This window comes from Canis lupus, chromosome 20, assembly GCF_011100685.1.
Source record: "Canis lupus familiaris isolate Mischka breed German Shepherd chromosome 20, alternate assembly UU_Cfam_GSD_1.0, whole genome shotgun sequence".
Taxonomy (NCBI): Eukaryota; Metazoa; Chordata; class Mammalia; order Carnivora; family Canidae; genus Canis; species Canis lupus.
Window position 1 is genome coordinate 9,449,271 of NC_049241.1, and position 21,225 is coordinate 9,470,495.

The 21,225-nt window shown below is 49.5% G+C and overlaps 1 protein-coding gene across 1 annotated transcript; it reads right to left on the reverse strand.

Moving 5' to 3' along the window:
- Positions 1-6,609: 6,609 nt before the first annotated feature.
- CAV3 (caveolin 3) lies at positions 6,610-19,712 on the reverse strand. The gene is given in 2 exon segments (NM_001287073.1): positions 6,610-7,369; positions 19,520-19,712. Coding segments are annotated over 2 exon segments (456 nt in total). The 5' UTR covers positions 19,634-19,712; the 3' UTR covers positions 6,610-7,027.
- Between the last annotated feature and the right edge of the window lie 1,513 nt (positions 19,713-21,225).

Sequence of the window (21,225 nt, forward strand, 5' to 3'; positions counted from 1 at the left end):
CCCTACTGCTGTCCCTGGCTGGTAGATGTTTTTGTTTTTGTTTTTGTTTTTTTTCTTCTTTTTTTCTCCTGGACCTATCATTTCACTCCAGTATCTTTTTACTCCTTTATTTTGGGATCTTGTGAAAAGTGGTAAGTAAAGGATTGGTAACACCCTGGGTGTGGAAGCCTAGTGTTCTAAGCTCAGAATAAGGAGCAGGAATGGGACCTCAGATGTGGAGGGTGGTGCTAATATCCTCCTGCCTGACTTCAGAGTGCTTTTACTTTTGCATGGACCCATTCTAGCATCCTTGGGCACCAGCATGTCAGAAGGTGGCCCTGGGAACAGAGGATTCCTTTATGAAACCATTTGGCATAGGCAGCCAATTAAAACTTGTGTTAAAAATGTTTAAGAAGCTAATATTTACATGAAGCAGTTAGGAAAGAAAAAGAAACAAAAGGCATCCAAATTGGAAAAGAGGAAGTAAAACCCTTTGCAGATGGCATGATTTTGTATGTAGACAATTCTAAGGAGTTCATGCATATATACAAACCTGTTAGAAGTAATAAATGAATTCATTGAGGTTGCAGGGTACAAAGTCAATTTGCAAAAAAACAGTTGTATTTCTTTATACTAACAATTAACAATATGAAAATGAAATTAAGGAATCTTCCCATTTATACTGGTATAAGAAAGAATAAAATAAGAATAAATTTAACAGAAGTATAAGACTTATACCCTGATAACTACAAAATATCATTGAAAGAAATTGAAGAAGACTTAAATAAATGGAAAGATATCCTATGTTCGTGGATCAGAGACTTAAATTGTTAAGAAGACAATACTATCCAAAATGATCTACAGGTTCAATGCAGTCTCTTATCAAACTCCTAGTTGGCCTCTTTGCACAAATTGATAACCTAAAATTCACACAGAAATGCAAGGGCCCCAGAATAGCCAAATGATCTTTTGAAAAAGAACAAAGTTGGTGGATTCATACTTCCTGGTTTCAAAATTTACTACAAATCCATGATAATCAAAAGAGTGTGGTACTGGCGTAAGGATAGACATAAAGATCAATGGGATGGGCCAGTGGAATAGAATGGAAAGTGCAGTTATAAACTCTCATGTTTATGGCCAATTGATTTTTGACAAGTGTGGCAAGAGAATTCAATAGGGGAGACAGTCCGCTCAACAAATGGTGCTGGGAAAACTGGATATCCACATGCCAAAGGATGAAGTTGGTGAAGGGAATTAAGAGGTACAAACTTCCAATTATAAGACAAATAAGTCACAGTGATAAAAAGTATAGCACAAGAAATATAGTCAATGATATTGTGATAACGTTGTTATGTGACTGCAGTTACCATGGTGAGCATTGAGCAATGTATGGGATTGTTGGAATTCTATGTTGTACATCTGAAACTAATATAACATTGTATGTCAACTATACTTCAATAAAAAAAAAAAGAATGAAGTTGGACTCCTACCTCACGCTGTATAAAAACTAACTCAAAATGCTTCGAGCCCTAAATGTAAGAGCTAAAACTATAAAACTGTTAGAAGAAAACATAGGCATAAATCGTTGTGACCTTGGATTAGGCAGTGATTTCTCACATATGATTCCCAAAAGCATAAGCAAAGGAAAAGTAGGTAAATTAACCTCATCAAAATGGGGTACAGAACTTCTGTGCTTCAAAGGCCACTGTCAAGAAAGTGAAAAGACACCTCACAGAATGGAAGAAAATATTTGTGAATCACGTACTCAGATCCAGAATATATCAAGAACTCTTAACACTTAAGAATAAAAAGCCGATTTTTAAAGGGGCAAAATATTTGAATAAACAAATAAATAGACCTATTTTTATATCCTCTCCAAGGAAGACATAAAAACGGCCAATAAGCCCATGAAAAGATGCTCAATGTTATTGTTCATTAGGAAAATGCATATTAAAGCCACAGCGAAATGCCACTTTGCGCCCACTAAGATGGCCGTAATCAAAAAGATGGGCAATAACAGGTGCTGGCAAGGATGTAGAGTAACTGGAACTCTCATACACTGCTTGTGGGAATAGAAAATGGTCCAGCCACTTGGAAAATACTTTGGCTGTTCTTCAAAAAGTTAAACATAGAATTACCATATGAGCCAGAAATGCCTCTCCTAGGTATTTACTCAAGAGAAGCGAGAGCCTATACAAATACAAAAAAATTGCACATAAATGTTCATAGCACCTTCATTTATAATAGCCTCCGATGGAAATAACCCAGATGTCTATCAACAGATGAATGGACAAATATGGTCTCTCTGTATGGTGACATATTATTTGGCTATAAAGGAATGAGTCCTGTCACTCTCTACAACACGGATGAACCTTGAAAACATTTTGCCGAGTGAAAGAAGCCATTGCAGAAAGCCACATACTGGATGGGTCCGTTTTTGTGAACTGTCCAGAACAGGCAAATCTATAGGGCAGGTTAGAGGACCATGGTTGCCAGGGGCTGGAAGTTGGGCTGAATGGAGAGGGAATGCTAATAAATGCTGGATTTCTTGGGGGAGGTGATGACAATTTTCTAGAATTAGTGATGATGGTATGTGAGTGTTTAGAATATGTGAAAACCACCGAATTGAACATTTAAAAGAAGTTCACAAAAACAAATGTTTACCAACCAAATTCGGAGACGACCGGCTGGAAGGATGAATTCCTTAGAATCTCCCTGAGCTTCTTCTATTTCTGTGACTTACCATGTAGGAGGAACAGTTACTCAGTTTTTCTGCAAGAGATGGTGTTTCCAGTTTGGCCAAAGCTACCAGCAGTGGTAATACTCCCATCCTGCTCTAGTACCGGCACAAGTGATGTCTTGGGCTGCAGACTGTTGTGTTTTATTTAGAAGGGCATTTCACCGAAGGTCTCAAAGGTTTTACTCACCTGGTAAACACATTCTCAAGTGTCCTGTCAGCCCTGAGGAAGGATATGACTGTGCCCAAGAAATACCTTTGGTTGTTTAATACACGATGTTCTAGATCAGAGGTTTTTCGATGGGGAGTGGCCAACTCATTGGTTCTTTAGTGCACTTAAAAAAAAAATGTCTATACATATTTTTGTGACTCACTGTGTTACAAGCAAAAGCACTTCCCAAAAGCCACAGATTCACTTTCTATATGCTCTGTCCTCTTCTCCCTCCACACTGCGTGTGCACACAACACAACACAACATTCTTGCACATAGTAGAAGAAGCTAGCATGGTTTAGATGTTCAGGGAGCAGAGAGGCATGCCCTGGAATGCCAGTATTCAGACTCGTACCATTTAATACAAGATCTTCAGTACTAACTGGACACTGTGAATACCAGGTAGTCCTCGCTCTTTGGGAGGCTAACAGGATGCTGATTTGGGGTCTTCGTGACCATGTATAGGACCACGGGGGCACTCTGGGTGCAGATGCAGCCATGATGGGGTCTGTTGGCAGTTGAGCCTCCCTGCTCACCAGCCAGAGTTGCCCTAGTCTCTGCTGTTCCCGGGGAAGTTGCTGCCCTAGCAGCTAACAGAAGCCACTGGGGGCCACGGGCACAGCAGATCAGTGGCATTCGGTTTCAGCAGCACCCATGGTTCTGCACCCCTCCCCTCCCAATCTTGTGCTAGAGACTATCTTCACCCTCTCAGTCTTTCTCGAACCGAGTCCTGAGCTCGGTTGTCTCTGCCCTCCTTCCCCAGACACCCCACCCCGAGGTCTGCATACACCTTCTCCCACCGCGTCAGACCCGTCTGCAAACCAAACACATGGCTGGAGCTGCCAATAAATTGGAGCATGTAGGTTTTCTTCTGCAATGTTTCATTATTCTGATGGTCAAAAGTGAAATGTGAACACTCGAAGGCTCTGAGCCTCATTTCCTTAGGCCCTGAAAGACATAATCTGTCATACAATCTGTGCTCCTTTTTGGATGGATCTGTGGGCTACAGCTGCACAAGGTCACCCTTTACAAATATCCTGGTTTCGAAAGTGCTTAACCTTTTCTATTCGAGTGCAGTGAAACACCACTAGATGCAAAATGTGAATTCCTCAGTTTTGTCCTACTGCAGTGACTTTCTCTGGTACCCTCATGGACTGTGCTAGCCGGTGCCTGATGTGGCCAAGAGCAAGATGTCTGCTTCATTAACTGCTTTATAAAAGGTGCACTGTATAAACATTTTTCCCCCCATACATTGCTTTGCCCTCTTTCTCCCTCCCTAAAATGGTGATCATGCCTGGTGGCTGGTGGGCTTGGATTCCCCTGCAGGGCTGCAGAGTTCTCTGCCTATGACAGAAGGACCCCAGCCGTGTGGCTGGGGTGGGGGTAGGGGGACCCGGTCCCATTGTTTGCGGTCATGATTTGTCAAGAGTTTTGTCGGAAGATGCTGTAAGTCCCAGGCACAGACCTCTTGTGTGATATACCACACCCACTGTGTGCCACTGTCTAACTCTGGAGAGAATAGGATTTTAGATCATCACCTCCAAGGGACCCTACCACTTATTTCTTCCAGTGAGATAAGGGGGCCACCTGCAGAACCACAAATGGGTTCGTGTTTTTCCTGGGCTCCACTGACTCACACTTTGGAGCTGGGACCTTCAACCTGCCTTTTGAGCAAGAATCCCTGATAAGCTGAATGTAGCATGTGAGAGAGAGAGAGAGAGAGAGAGAGAGAGAGAGAGAGAGACACTCCACCTCCTTGCTCTGGCCTCTTCCCATTATGCCCTCAGCATGCTGTTCTGCTATTTCTCAAGGAGATTCCTGGAAGACACAGAACTCCTTATGCATCTTAAATGTGTGTCCTTTCTCCAGTTCTGGGAACTTCATGGGTAAATGAGTACCTGCTGTAATCTGCCCCTCAAGAAAGAGAACAAGCTTGGAAAATTGGAGTTTAAGTCAAATCAGGTTATAGAAAGTGCCAAAGTGGTGAAAAATCTCTGCAGAACCCAAGATTCCAAGTCTTGGGACCTATTGACCTCAAGAGATGTTTGAAGGGCAGCCCCTTCGAGGAGGATGTAAATAATGCCGCCTCCAAACCTTTCCAGCAGGAGGAGCCCGGGCCCACAGGGTCCACCTGAGAATGTACAGAGCCCCAGCACAGAACAGAGACAGGTGGGCTGGAGCTGCTGTGCTCTAGTGATGGCTAGACCTCCCTGGGCTAAGCTAAAGGATGACAGCTGCAGTGTTTAGTAGCAAAAATATGGGTATCTGCAGCTTATTTTAAAATGCATAAAAAATAAAAGTGTGTAAAGAAAGCTGAGGTTGGTGGATGGAGAGAGATGTGACAAAGCAGGAGCAGTAAAATGGGCAATGTCGAGCCTGGATGGTGTGCATTCAGGTGTTCACGGCCGACCCTTCCAACTTCCTTCCTGTGTTTGAAAATTGCATAATAAGATACTAGAAAAAACAAAAATGAGTAAATTTTAAGGCTGAGATGGACATTAGAGATCGTTTTATGGATGGTAAAATTGAGGCCAGAGAAGGCAACTAGGAGGAGAGACAGGACCAGAACTGAGGCTGCCTGTGCCCTATCTCCCAATCTGCTCCACGACACTGCCCCCCAGTACTCCTTGGGTTCATGGCCAGGCACCAATGAGGCGATGCCTCTGAAAACCTGCTGCGGAACCATAATTTTATGAGACGAAAGTAAGTATTACATGGGGGGAAAAAAAGGTCAAGTGGGATTGGAAGACGTTGCCCTGAACAGTTTTCTTTCCTGCAGAACTTGTCAGAATCTTTAATGTACTGCTGTCTATTGAAAATCTCTGAGAGAAATATAGAGCATTTTCCAAACAAATTTAATCACAAAAGCCACCCCTCTTTTTTTCTGAGGACTAAGTTCTGGATAACACTCTTGGGAAAGTATCTGTAAAGAATGTAAGATTGCTGGTTCTTGTCTCCCCAGTGGGGTTAGGTGAAGAAGAGGTGGGACATGCCCTTGCTATTGTTTTTTATGTAGTGAGTCCACACCTGCACAGATTGGGCCATATGCCCTCATCACATCTCTGAAGGCTGAAGGTGTACACATACCAAGCAGCAGTGTCAGGGCCTTGGTATCTGTGGAGTCAAAGGGGAGGTTCAGAGAGTTTTGAACCCAGGCCCTGCCCTCGCTGGTGCCCAGGGAGGGACTCTTTTTTATTTTTTTTTTATTTTTTTTTATTTTTTTATTTTTAAATATTTTATTTTATTTATTTATGATAGGCACACAGTGAGAGAGAGAGGCAGAGACACAGGCAGAGGGAGAAGCAGGCTCCATGCACTGGGAGCCCGACGTGGGATTCGATCCCGGGTCTCCAGGATCACGCCCTGGGCCAAAGGCAGGCGCTAAACCACTGCACCACCCAGGGATCCCCAGGGAGGGACTCTTGCCCCTTCTGGCCCACGGGCCACTTTCTCCTGTTGGTGACTGCTGGCCAGCCCAGGGAACTAATCCCCTAAGTAACATGGGGGAGCAGATACCCAGCAAAGAAGAAGCCCAAGAGAAACCGAACTCTGTTCTGATTCTTGAATTTGGCCCAGAGGAGGGCCAACCAGCTTGCTCCACTTGTTTCTTAGGGCAGCAAACTGTATTTTTGAAGCTCATCAGGGCATGCACCTACCTTATGGACACACAGAAAACACAGCATTCCCGAAATGCAACCGAAACCGTTTATTGGAGCCACCCTTCTAATGCCAAGAGTCACTGGTAGCTTTCCCGGGCGGCATGCACGGATGGGTTGACCCCAGGTGGGAACCGAGTGCTGGTTTATGCTGTTACAGTACAAGTGAATGCAAAGACTTGCAGTAGCTGCCTCTTAGCAAATTATCGTTCCTCATGCCCGGTCACGGAGGCATCTAGGTGGGGTAGGGGGCAGAGTGAAGGGCCACTGTGCTTCTGTGGCAGGGCTCTTTTCTTGCTTGCTTCCCTAAACTGTGTGTCTTGGGGGGGAAATAGCAGTCCCTAAAGAGCAAGCGCTCACCAGCAGGCCCATGGAGCAGTGCCGTGGGGGGCCAGCCTGGCCTGACTCCCCCTGCCCGGCCACCCCCCTCGCCCCCACCTGGCTTTACACTTCCTTCCGCAGCATCACCTTGATGTTGCTGCAGATCTGGCCCAGGGCGGCAAAGAGCGGGTTGCAGAAGGTACGGATGCAGAGGGAGTAGATGTGGCTGATGCACTGGATCTCAATCAGGTAGCTCTTAATGCATGGCACCACCGCCCAGATGTGGCAGAAAGAGATGCAGGCGAACAGGAAGCCCCAGAGCAGGGCCAGCGGGACCCCCAGCAGCGTGGACAGCAGGCGGTAGCACCAGTACTTGGAGACGGTGAAGGTGGTGTAGCTCACTTTCCACACGCCGTCAAAACTGTACGTGCCCACAGGCTCTGCGATCACGTCTTCGAAATCCACCTGCGGGGGCGGGAAGGACAAGGCCTTAGGTCACAACATCCACCCACTTCTGCGCTTCTGTGGGCCAGCATCACCCTCTGGGCGGGGAGTGGGGGGGCTTGTCTCACCCAACGGCTGGGCCCCACCGCCAGGGATTCTGACCCAGCCCAGCCGGGGTGAGGCCCAAGACTGCATCCCTGACAAGCTCCAGGGTGATGCCAGGGCTGCCCTAGAGCAGTGAGGCACACGAGCTGGTCCATCCCCTTGTCCTGTGGGTGGAGAAACAGGCCTCGGGATGTTGAGTGACTTGCTTAAAGCCAAAGTAAGAGGCAGGCCTAGAGGCATGGTTCTTAAATTCTGTTCTTTTACGATCCGGTCCTAGTCATCCTGGGGGTAAGAAAGAGGCCTCTAGCTAGGCTGATCCTGAAGATAGCCAGGTGGAGGGAGGCCCGTGGCTGAAGAAGCATACTGGGCACTCCTAGGACCCAATGGGATGGACAGTGTGTGCCCTCTGCCAATGCAGGTGCTTCTGGAAGGCCAAGTGCAAGCCCAGAGTGGCCAGAGTGAGGCCAGAGAGGCCTGGCCAGACAGTCACTGGGAGGAGCAGTCTCTGAAGGCTTTTGCACACTGGATTGACCAGATCTGAGCTGATTTTTTTTAGAGGTTATTTATTTATTTATTATGAGAGACACACAGAGAGAGGCAGAGACACAGGCAGATGGAGAAGCAGGCTCCTTGCAGGGAGCCTGATGCGGGACTTGATCCCAGGACCCCAGGATCACACCCTGGGCCGAAGGCAGATGCTCAACCACTAAGCCACCCAGGTGCCCTGATTTTTTTTTTTATTGAAGTATAATTGATAATATAACATCATATCATTTTCAATATAATGATTGTCTGTATATTTGGGAGGTGATCACCCACTAAGTGTAGTTACCGTCCGTCACCACACATAGGTGACAAAATTGTGTGTGTGATGAAAACTTTTGAGTTCTGCTCTCTTAGCACCTTTCACATGTGTCACACAGTATTATTGTGAAGTATAGTCACTGTGCTGGAACCTACGTCCCTGTGACTTATTTATTTTATAACTGGAGGTTGGTTCCTTCTGACCCCCTTCACTCACCACCCACCCCCGCCTCTGGCAACCACCATTCTGTTCTCTGCTCTCTCCTCTGAATTTTGAGCAGCTGATTGGGCCGGTGGAGGCCGGGAGAGAGGACGCAGGTGGGGTCCAGTAGGGAGCTGCGGCAATAGTCCAGGTGGGACGTGGTGCCAAGCTGGTTTGGGGTGCTGGTGGCGGGTTAGAGAGGTGCGCAGGGCTGGGAGCTGTTGTGGGATCTGGCATGAGGCAAAGTGAGGGCCGTGCTGTCCTGGCTAGTAAAGGTGTCTGGTACCGAAGAAGGCTGAGCAGGCCCCAAGCACCCTAGTCCTGCGGCGATCTCAGACTTTCCTCTCTCTGTTCCCCCACCGGCCCACCTTGCAGCTGGAGGGAGCATGGGCGCTCACAGAATCCGGTTCACACGTTCCACTGCAAAGGTGGCTGAGGCCTCATTTGGGAAGTGGGAAAAAATAATCAGTAAACTCGAAAAAAAAAAAAGGTTACTCTCAGCCAAGTCATTTAACTGACCTTTCTTGAGCCCCCACTATGCATTAAACAGCATCATAGCTGCTTTCTTGTCTGCAACGTCCTTTAGCACCACTAAGCCTTAGTTGTCATGTCTGTAAAATGGGAACATGACCATCTTCCGTGCTCCTGGGCCATTTTAATAAAAGCTGGCTGAATGAAGGCTCAAAATCATCAGACTGTGGTGGGAGGGGTCACCTGTGGGGCCTGGTGGGGCCAGATCTTAAACACCACTCTTTCAGGGGCAGCCCCTTCCCTGCTTTTGTTGGGGGAAGGAGGTCCTCTCAATTGGCCACAGAATTACTTTTCAGATTACTTTTCATTATAAAATGACAGCCACGTTGCAGAAAATTCAGGAAATAGTAAAAATAAAACAAAAGTATCTCCAATTTATATTTCTCTAATACTAACAGTGTCATTGCTTTGGTGCTTTTCTTTCCAGGGTAACTTTTTTGAGGGGGAGAGAGTGGACCTAATCATGTTGTAGGTACAATGGGGCGTCCTGTTTTCGTCCCATGACTAGACTGAGCTCCTGCCCCATGCCCCAGATCCCTGGATCCTCCTGGAGGCAGCAGGGGATGAGGTCTCCCCCAGGGGGTGATATGTTTATGGGAAGCAAAGTTGACAACCTGGGATTTTGGGTGATGTGAAAAGCTGACTCAGGGAGTCAGGAGCGCCTTCCAGGACTCCTGTAAATCTCGGCCTCCAGCTTTCTCCGCTGGGGTTCAGCAGAGGTCATTTAACCTCTTAAAGTTCCCCTGGATGGAAGGCCAGGGCTGGAGGGAAGAATATAAATATGGTCCTCATCTCAGAAAGATGGTATTTATTCCTAGAGGGCTTCCAGGAGGCGGTGATGGGCTGGGAATTCGGTGGACAGTGAGGTTTGGAAGCAGAAATGGAAAACTGGTGTGCTGGACATTTGGAAAAGAAGGCCCAGGTTGGTTGAGGAACATCTCATGGCTGTGGACAGTGGATGGAAAGGGCTGGTATCTTCTCTATTTGGTTTAGATGGGGCAAAAATTCAGAGTTGCCGTTTCTTGGGGGAGCTTTCAAATTGAAGAAGCTGGAGAGGATAGGGCTGGGGAACCATCCTGACCCTGACCTGGGTACACCCGTAGTGGTTCCTGAGGTTCAGTTAGATCCCTAGGGCCTGGGTCCTGTCGATGGAGGAGTTCTGACCTCTGCAGCCTGCCCCTCCTCCACCACGGCCGCACCCCAGCCTGATTGATGCCTCTTAGCACCCAGGCTGGCTTCTGGAGCATGGTGCAGCCCCAGGAACTCTGCCAGCAGAAGGAGCTATTAGGGCAGAGGCGTGCCCCCCAGCCCTGGTCCCAGCAGGCGCTTCCTCCCTCCTGCACTCTCCTACTTAGCGCCTGTGGCCTCCCTGCCCTTCTTGTGGCTGTTCTCAGGATGGTGTCTCCCCGCCTCTCAGGGCAGGCGGCCCAGAGGTGGGAGGCAGGGCCCAGACTGATTCTAATCTAAGCTGTCCACACCAGCCCAGCCACGGTCAGACCTGGAGGCGGATGCTGGCTTTGCAGCATCTAAGGTCCAGTCCTTGTCCACCGAGACACCTGCCCCCAGGCAGGGCTCCCAGCCCTTTGTTTCCAGCCACCGGCCCTGCTCCTCTGTAGCCCAGCCCGCTTTGTTCATTTAGTCCCACGTACTCTGACTTCAACGCATTTGATTATTTGTGTCTGGCCTCTGAGAGGCGGCCGGGTGGGAAAGAGCCCTGTGTGAAGTCCCACTACTGAGGCTGGGGTCCAGCCCCCCTGCTTATTGGCTCTGTAACCGTCAGCAGGTGGACTGAGCTTTTCTGTGCCTCAGCTTCCTGGAGTCATCTCATAAAGTTTGTTGGAGGATTAAATAAGTTAAATAAATAAGTTCTGAATGCCTAGAACACTGCCCGGCCCAGAACAGCTGATTAATAACAACCGGTAACTGTTGTTGGTGGTTGTTACAGAATGTTGTCCCCAAGAGGACGTTAGAGCCCCAAAGGTGGCCTTGCGCACCAGTGCAGGCGCTGCTCTGATGAGTGACTTTGGCAGATGACTTACCTCTTTGAGCTTCACTTCATCTGTAAAATGGATTTGCTATTTCTTAAAACCTTGTTCTGAGAAATAGAAATAATCATCCATTCACCCTGCACCCTCTATTCACCCACCCATCCAATCTCTCATCATCCGTCCCTCCATCCATCAATCCAAAGATCTACCCATCCATCCATAGACATCCATGCATCCTTCCCTCCATCCCTTCAAACACAGATTTATTCAGCATCCACTCCGTGGCAGTGCTCAGCACAGTGCCTGGCACATGGTAGGAGCTCAGTGACAGGAATTCTTGGTTCAGTTATTCTCAAGTACCTATGAAAATACATCTCAGAAAATCTGTTGACACGCCAGATCCTGGTACATTAATTCTGCAGCTTCCCTCGGCATAATTGGGTGTGCGTTCACGCACACCTCAGCCTGCGCTGATGAGTCCTCTTTTCCCTCATTTTCTGTTTACAATAATAATCCCACTCCCAAGGACCTCTCTGCCGTGTCTTTTAATGAGTATTTCTTCGCAAAAGACATCGGCGCTGACATTTGAATTATTCCCCCTAATTGCCTTTGGGCACCGTGCATCGGGCGACGGCTTCGTTTTCTGGGAATCGGAAGATGTGCTCTCAGAGGGATGGGCTGTGCTGGCAGGCCCAGCTGTTCCCCCAACCCGGACTGAGCACTGGGACAGCTTTGGTCACAGTGCCTACTTTGGGGAGATATTTTTAAGACCCGGCTCAGGCAGGACTTAGGCCACCACGGCAGTATATCAAAAGCACACAGTGATTTCATTTCTTAATTTGTCTGGAGGGAAGATGACTTTTTCTGGGAGGGTGGTGGGACCGGAGCTGGATCCATGGCAGAGCCTCAGGGCTTGGTGTGCAATTGGTGGGAGGGTAAGGGGTGGGAAGGGTGAATGTGGCTGCTCATTCAGTTGGTGTCCCCTTCTCTGGCATATTTATTTTTGGAATAGCAAGAGAGCCGGTTGATTAAACAGAATCAGCCCCCGCAGCCCCCGCAGGCTCCCAGAGGGTGGGGAAGGGTGCTGGACAGCAGGACCAGGCGTTGCCGGAGGGTTCGGAGAAGGCCAGCAGCCACCCCCTGTCAAAAATACCTCCCCAGATTCCTGTATGACTCAGTCCTTGGGCATCCTGGGCCCTGGACAATTCAGATAGAGTATCTGTGGGTGGGGAAACTGCTCTAGGCAGAGGCATGGGCATCTGGTGCCAGCCTCCACTTGACCACTGAGTTACTAGAGGCTTGGAGCATGGTGCTTTCCCTCTCTGGGCCTCTGGTTTGTTTGTTTTTGTTTTTTAACTCTACACCAAGAGGATTGAGCCAAGATCCCTAGTGACTCAGAGTTTGATTTGGAGTCAGAACACCCGGGGGGTGGGGGGCTTAGTTTTGCTGGGATTTGCTTCGTTTTCTTGCCTAGTACCTTGCTACTTAAAGGGTGGCCCATCGCCAGTCCCCTCTTCCCAACAGGGTATGTATAGAAGTTGAGAGTAAGCATTTAGAAATAGTCACCGAAATCGGAGCCAGTGATTTTATGTCTGATAACTCATAGTAAGAAAAATTGGTGCTTACATTGTAGATGCCTATTTTTCATTCCATTTCCCTAGTAATTAATTTCTATTGAATTTTATAAAAGCATCAGTGTTCAGCAAATTGAAGTTATAATAATAAAAGTGGCCCTTCACCCAGATAATTTGAGAAGCACTGGCTGATACAGTAGGAAGCTAAAATGAGGCGATAGCTGTAAAACAGCTGAAAAATGGCAAAGCTTTGTTTTTTGTGTTATAATTGGTAGTAACAATAATAGAATTCTACATAACATGGGAGAACCAAAGCAATGCTCACAATCTGGCCCTTATAAGATGTTGGTTTCTGGCCATGTATCTTATACTTGGTAATTTGCCAGCTTTTGGTGGGTAGTCATCCAGAGGTGACCCCCAATTAAGTCATGGCCCTGAACATTTAAGCCCTTGCCTCTTCTTATCCTATACTAAGTCTGGGCTTGCCCTATGACTCACTTCAATCACCAGAGTGCAGTAGAAGGGGTGCCGTGCCAGGTTCAGAACTCAGACTTCCAGAGGCCTGGAAGTTTCTGCCTTGGGGAGCCCTGAGCTGCCATATTAGAAGTTCACTTTTATACCCTGATGTAGAGACTGGTGGCATTCGAAGTACATTACTATCCTCTGCTCTGGGGTATGGCAGAGAGGCCACATGAGGGAGAGTCCCAGTTGTCCCAGCATCCTGGCTGAGCCCCACCTTCCATCCATCCCTGCTGAGGCCCCAGGTGACTGCCACCTCTGGAGAGGCCACCGGTGAGAGCAGTGGAGCTGCCCAGCTGCCTCTTGTTGACCCCCACAACTGTGGGAGACCATCACATGGTGGTCGCTTTAAATCACTGAGTGTGGGGTGATTTGTTACACAGCAGTAGGTAACTAACACAGTGTGTCTTTAGGGAAAACTGGTAAGAACTCTGGATTCCAAGTTTATCATCTGCAGGACAAGGGGACTTGTTTGTACGTGCAAGTGCAAAACGTTCACCGGTCCCACCAAATAGGAATTTCTGGTGCCAGGATCCAGGAATCTGCATTTTAACCAGCAACTCAAGATAGTGGGACCACATTTTGAAAAGCTAGATTAGTTAACACTTAGGAGCCCCCATAGCACTGAATTATAAATACCTCCATGTGAGTTACCAATGCCGCCCTTCCTAGAGGTACCTGACAGAGGACAGGACATTTCTGAAAGGAAGAAACTGCCAACATGGGATGGGTGGCAGCTTGGATGACCTTCTATGACCGGTCTCAACCTGCCCCTCTGCTTTCTCAGATGCACTTGGTCCTGTCATTCTTCTGCAGACAGAGTAACAAAGAGGCTCCATGTGTCCCCATCTCTGCCTCACCAATATGACCCATGGCTTCCTGGAAAAGTGCTGTAATCCATTAGTAACATTTGCCATGGACGTAGGTCGGGGAGCGGCAATACCCATCTCTCACTTTTGCCAGTGACACCCAACATCCTCCATATCATGGCTTTTGCTTATCTTACTCCCTCTTCTTCAAAAGCCTTATTCACATTTTAATTTTCCCCCCATTTTTTTTATGCACCTGGGTTACTGTGTCCCCATGGAGCTGGCTCCTGATTTTCTCAGATGAGAGTAAGGTCTTCCTCTGTTAAACCCCATGACCCTTCATCAGGCACTAATTTATGGCGCTCAGCACCTTCCTCCAGATATTCACATTACTTTAGTCTCATCCTCTCTGTTAGGTTGGATTCTTCTCCAGAGGAAGTACCAGGTCAGTTTCATCTTTCTGCAACAGGGTGTCCAGATGGACCCAAATCTGGAGCAGAGTTTGCGGGACTGGTGGCTGCTGGGTCCTTTCAGGTGTTTCTTAGCCTGAGCTGATAGGCAAAGGGTGTGGTTTGAGTGTGTTTCTGAGGGGGGAGGGTGTTTTGTGGCACATGAAGGTTGGAGGTGGCACGTGAACCATATGATGGGCTGGGGTCATGTCCAGCCCCCTGCCCTGTTTGACGCTGTGTAGCTGAGGGGAAAGCGGCTGGAGCCTGAGGGTGAGGAACCCATGGGGTACTTTGGGCTTGAGCATTTCTGCTTTAGGGTCTGGGTGCCTTGGTGTGGGTTAGGGAGACAGCCCTGAGCCCTCTCCGAAAGAACTCAGAGGCCTTCGAGGTGGGGGTGCAGCCCAGCAGGAATTCATGGGCAGGAGGGCTGCAGGTTTACAATGTGGGTCTGAAGGGAATGGTGGAGAGCCCCGCAACTGTTGCCATAGCCTCACATCCCCCAGAGCCTGGCATGAGGGCTCACACATGGTGGGTCGGTCGTGTTTGTCACCGTCTCCTCTGAGACAGCAGAGGACTTGGCACACAGTAGGCACTCAGTAATGATTCCTGGAATCAGTGTTCTCTGAATGGCGGTGACCATCAGGGGTGGAGGGAAGGGGGTGGCTCACCCCAGATCCTCAGCTCTAATCCCCATAAGCCTCCCTGGTGCCCGAGACCCAGCCCCGAACCTTGGGAGCCACGGTTCAAGTCTGCTGGTCTGTGTAGGGCTCTCCCTCTGCCTTTGGCACTCATCTTCCATCCCGGGTTCAAGGGCAGTACCAGGCCTTCCTTGAGGAAGTTTGGGGAAGTTTTGAGTCTGTAAAGTCAAAAGGCAGTGCCTCTGGTCTGCTGGCGTCAAATCTACAGACACCGTGGGTCTATCTCCTGCTTCCCATCCTTGGCTTTCTGTGTGAAACCTCAGCACCTGCTGACGGAGGAGGCAGGCCTCCCTCTTCTCCACCCAACCTCTGCTTACCCCAGGACTTGGGCCAGAGAGGGAGAGTGATTTCCCTGGAGTTACACAGGGAGCCTGTGTCAGGGCCGGGACCAGAACTTGGGTCTCTAGCTCAATCTTATTCCAGCATCTTACTGTGTCTTGCACCCTAGCCTTTTCACCTGTTAGCACTGGTGCAACCACCCTGACGGGTCCCTCCTGAGTTTCTGCTTTGCTTGTCTTTCTCTCCCTAAGTCTCACCCCCTCAGTTCCTTTTCCTCCTGCCTCCCTCCATCTTATCTTTGCCCCAATTGGTTTAAGAAGCCGAGGTGCCCCAGACTCCCATTTGGACAGACTGCCCAGGCCCCCTCCTGGCCAGCTCTCCTGTCTCTTTTCTTTTCTTTTCTTTTTTCTTTCTTTTCTTTTCTTTTCTTTTCTTTTCTTTTCTTTTCTTTCTTTCTTTCTTTCTTTCTTTCTTTCTTTCTTTCTTTCTTTCTTTTTCTTTCTTCCTTCCTTCCTTCCTTCCTTCCTTCCTTCCTTCCTTCCTTCCTTCCTTCCTTTCCTTTCTTTTTTTATTTGTTTTTTTTTTTAATTTTTATTTATTTATGATAGTCATACAGAGAGAGAGAGAGAGGCAGAGACACAGGCAGAGGGAGAAGCAGGCTCCATGCACCAGGAGCCCGACGTGGGATTCGATCCCGGGTCTCCAGGATCGCGCCCTGGGCCAAAGGCAGGCGCTAAACCGCTGTGCCACCCGGGGTTCCCTTCTTTTTTTATTTGAATGAGCCAGCGAGCAAGTGAGAGAGAATGCACATGCGCAGGGTGAGGGGCAAAGGGAGAAGCAGACTCCCCGCTGAGCAGGGAGCCTGATATGGGGCTCTATCCCAAGACTCTGGGATTAGGACCTGAGCCAAAGGCACCTGCTTAACCAACTGAGCCACCAGGCCCCGCTTTCTTCCTTTTTTTATTCTTTCACAGACAGTACACAAACCTAAAGTCTACTCCAACCGGTTTGTGCTATTTATCTGACTCCATTTTATGATCCTCATTCTGAATTTCAAAAGTTTTTCATTCTTTAGTTATTGAAAACGAAAGAAAGTCCAATAACTCCCTAAACCAGAGAACGTCCAATAATATATATAAAATAATAATCTCCTCTCCACAAGATTATTTGCAGGGTCTTTTGCTTAGCCTTTGAGGGATGTTTTCTGGGGTTCAGGAAAGACAGCTCTCAGCCCCTAGCCCCCGGGGAAGTTGCATAAGCAGCTGCATCTGTGTGGCTGCCCTCATCCCTCCCTCGGATTATAACCTGGACCTGGAGCCTGGAGCTGGCTCACCCTGGGCTCAGTAGGGCCTGAGAGCCTCTCTACATTTGTCACCCGTTTTTGTTTTGTGTTTCTAAGATTTTATTCAGTTATTCATTAGAGACAGAGAGAGGGAGGCAGAGACAGAGGGAGAGTCAGACTCCCCACTGAGCAGGGAGCCTGATGCGGGACTCGATCCCAGGACCCTGGAATCATGACCTGAGCCAAAGGCAGATGCTTAACTGACTGAGCCACCCAGGCGCCCTACACTTGTCACCTGTTGTGGATCTCTTTCAGAAGCCACATTCTTCCTTGGGGTCTTCTTCTCCATCCAGCAGCCAGCTAGGGATCGCCAGAGGGGAACCTGGATATAAAAGCTGGCCCATGGCTTAGTTGTCCTGCCCTGCAAGTTCCTCCAAGCTCCAGCTCAGTTCACACGTGTCACACCCTTGCTGCATGCCAGGGACTTTGTTAGGCACTTTCAAAACCCTTATTTCATTTATTCCTCACATTATACTTTTATTTGCACAGCACTGCTCTGAGAGTCCTTTACCTGGTGGAGGTAAATGATATTGCACTCATTTTACAGAGGGAAACTCAGGTCCTGAAGACCTAGGTAACTTGTCCAGGGCTGTTGCTTTTAGGTAGAAGAGAGTAAACTTGAAACTGAGTCTTTTGGGATCCCTGGGTGGCGCAGCGGTTTGGCGCCTGCCTTTGGCCCAGGGCGTGATCCTGGAGACCCGGGATCGAGTCCCACGTCGGGCTCCCAGTGCATGGAGCCTGCTTCTCCCTCTGCCTGTGTCTCTGCCTCTCTCTCTCTCTCTCTCTCTCTCTCTCTCTCTGTGACTATCATTAAAAAAAAGAAAAAGAAACCGAGTCTTTTAAAGCCAAGTTTGGGACTCTTACTTCCAGACCACACTACACAAACCATGATAAATACTATTTTACATTTATATAGCAATTTCCCCCTTGTGGCACACTGGGCTATAAGTACCCTATTTCCACCACTCATGATACAGATAAATACACTAATCGCAATTTAATATGAGCTTTAATACGAGTAATTTAATATGGATAAATGCTCTGAGGGAAATTGGGGCACAGAGGAGGGAGCTACTATGCCTGGAGGAGCTAAGGAAGGCTTCCTAGAGGAGGTAACATTTGAAGTGGGTCTTGAAAGCTGAGCGGGGCATTCACCACAGGCAGGAGGGTGCTGCTGGTATCGACAGAGGAGTATGTTCTGGTTGGTGTGGCCTGCTCCTGGTGTTGGAGCTGGAAGGTGAAAGAAGAGGGTTGGAGCCAGATTGTGTTGGGGCTTGAAAGCCAAGGAGAGAAGTTAGAGTTTATCCAGCATGGGAGATATCCCACCAAAGGGTGACAGCATAGGGGCTTTGCCTCGGAGCAAGCCCGGAGCCACGCTGTCTAATCCAGTGGCCAGGAGCTTTGAGCACTTCACCTATGACCAGTGCAACAGAAGAACTGTATATCTTGTTTAATTTTAATTCAAATGTAAAAAGTGATACTTAATTCCGAGATTGGAAAACTTTTAAAAGTATTTGGAACTATTTGGGCACAGGAATCGATTTCAACTGTGTATATTATGAGATTTTAATACAGGACATGATTCCTTTTTTTTTTATAAGTATGGCTTTTTAAAAAAAGATTTTATTTATGTATTTATTCATGAGAGACAGAGAGAGAGAGAGAGAGGCAGAGACACAGGCAGAGGGAGAAGTAGGCTCCATGCAGGGAGCCCAACGCAGGACTCGATCCTGAGTCTCCAGGATCACACCCTGGGCTGAAGGTGGTGCTAAATCGCTGAGCCCCCCGGGCTGCCCCAGGACACGATTTCTAATACATTTGGAGTCTGAACTGATATGCAGCCTAAGTGTAAGCTACATGTTAGATTTCAAAGATGAAAAAAAAAAAAACAAAAAACAGACCGCATAATAGTGCACTGATAATTGTTTTATATCAGTTACCTGCTTCAATGATATTTTTTTTTGAAAATATTGGGTTAAATAAAAAAATATCTTGAGAATTAGTTTCTCCTGTCTGTTTCTCCTCTTTAAAATTGCAGCTTTTAGAAAATGTAAAGTGACATGGGGTGATGGTATCATGGGTCACATTATATTTCTATTGGTGGGGGCTGATCTGGGATTCGGATGCGTTTCATAGGACCCGGGGGCCCCAGGCACCGCCCTTTTGAGAGCCCTTCCAGTGACTCTAATGCTGGTGGTTAGGCCCTCTGCTTCCAGGAATTCTGCTGTAGAAGGACCCTGTGGCTAATGAGTGGAGGTTGAAGTGAGGGTGTGGGCCTGGAGGTGGCCAGGCTGCTAGTGGCATCCAGATGAGGAAAGAGGCCATGGGGGAGACTCCCCAAAGGCAGGGTGACTGTCCTCTGAGCGCTCCTTTCGGGAGCCGGGAGCCCTCCGAGAGGCCTCTGCCCCGGCCCGGCCGCAGGACCCGGGGTCAGGTGGGGAGCTGGCCCCACACCAGGAGCACTGGACATGGGGCGGTGCTCTGGGGAAATGAGTGCCCCCCAGCCGTGCCGGGAACTGGAAGCCACCCTCTGGAGATTAGCCCCGCGCCCACCGTGGAGGCCGCAGAAACAACCCTGGCGCCGAAGAGGACCCAAGCTGGCCACCCGCGGCCTTCACCCTGGGCCAGGCCAGGAGCTCCTGGGAGGGGCCTCGGGGGCTCCAGGCACTGCCCCTCGGGGACCTGCCTCGGCGCCCCAGGCACCCCCGCGTCATGTGTGTGCGGCTGAGGCTTTGCTCCTGTTTATGCCAGACGTTCTTCGGGGTGTCACCTGCTGCCTTTTGAGGGAGGATTTGGAGAAGACGGAGGCACAGGGCGCCGGGGCAGGGCAGCGGGTTTGGGCACGCCGCCCAGCAGGCCCGCCGAGCCTACCTTCACTATGTCCTCGTTGATGTTCTTGGGGTCTCGGTTCACCAGGTCGATCTCCTTGAAGTGGATGTCCTTGACGATCTGGGCCTCCAGGTCTGTGTGCTCTTCGGCCATCATCGCGGGGCTGGGGGCCGCAGGAGGGGACCTGTGCCGTGTGGCCGGCGGGGCTGAAAAGGCTCGGGCCAGGGACACGGTCCCGTGTCCCCAGACTTGTGCCCCTGCCGGCTAAACAGGCCCCACCCAGCGTGCCAGCTGACAGCTGTCCCGCATAACTCCGGCCTGCCTCGCGCTAAAGCCTCTGTGGCAGGCCTCCAAGCTAAAATTAAGACTGGAGCTCGGCGGGAAGGCCGGCACTCCTCCCAGGGCTCCCCCGGGGAGCGGGAGCCGCTGCAGTCCGCCCCCTGCCATCAGCCTGGGCAGCTCTGGCGGCGGGGGGGGGGGGGGGGGGGGGGGGGGCGGCCAAGTTCTGCCTCCTGCGGCCTGTGAGGTCGCACAGCTCCCCTCCCTGGTCCACTGTGCTCCCGGCCAGAGAGTAAGGGTCAGGGGCTGCGCTGCCCCTGCGGAGAGGAGCTGAGCTCCCCTGGGACAGGGCTTCGGGAACTGAAACGCTGCCTGTTCGGATTCTCACTGGAGGAGGTAGCACCTGGCCCTGCTCTGTGGTGGCCTGCAGCGGGCCCCTCTTTCCCACTTCTGGGGCTCCCCCTGGAGGGGAGCTGTTGGACTGTGGGGTGAGACAGAGAAGCAGACCGCTGATGGGGCTGCCCACCCTCCCCTGCCTTTTGATGCCACGTGGAGGGCACCTGAAGTCCATGTTTATGCTGCCCTTTGCTCTTCCCCCTGGTGACGGTTTCCAGGGTGCCCGTGGGCCCCAGACACTGCACAGGCATCCATGGGATGTACCTCTACCAGGTGCCTGCTCAGTTTTCCTGGGTCCTCAGGCATCACTGGAGGCCTCCACAGTGTAAAGGATGAAGACTCTGAGTCCCCAGGTGCCAGGGCTGTGCATCCATTCCCCCATCCTCCTGCTCATTCATTCAGGATTTGCTAACAGCTGGGGATGAACAGACCCATCAGGCTCTGTTCCAGCCTGGAGGAGCTCGCTGTCTAGGGGGGCAGACTGATTAAAAAATAAGTAATCACAATAGGGTGTGGCAGGTGCTCCAGATCAGCGATATTTTACAAGGAACTTGCTTTAAGAGGTCCACAGGAGGCAGTAGCTCACTCTGAGGGCATCAGGGAAGGCTTCCTAGAGGAGGTGGCTTTAGAGTTAGGTGTTGAAGGACAAGCAGGAGTTCACTACCTAGAATATTTCAGGTGAAAAAACCATAGGTGGGCAGCCCGGGTGGCCCAGCGGTTTAGTGCCGCCTTCAGCCCAGGGTGTGATCCTAGAGACCTGGGATCAAGTCCCACGTCGGGCTCCCTGCATGGAGCCTGCTTCTCCCTCTGCCTGTGTCTCTGCCTCTCTCTCTCTCTCTCTCTCTCTCTCTCTGTCTCTCATGAATAAATAAATAAAATCATTAAAAAATATATAAAAAAGAAAAACTATAGGTGTCAGAGGGCTGGTGAGAACTAGGATGCTGAGAGGTGTGCAGTGGCCAGGGCCTGATTGTCTGGGGGTGGGGGGGGAGGCAGGAGATAAGGCTCAGCTTGGGCTTGGGTGGAAAGGAGCCAATGTGTCATACTAAAGAGTATCATTTTTTTAAAAGATT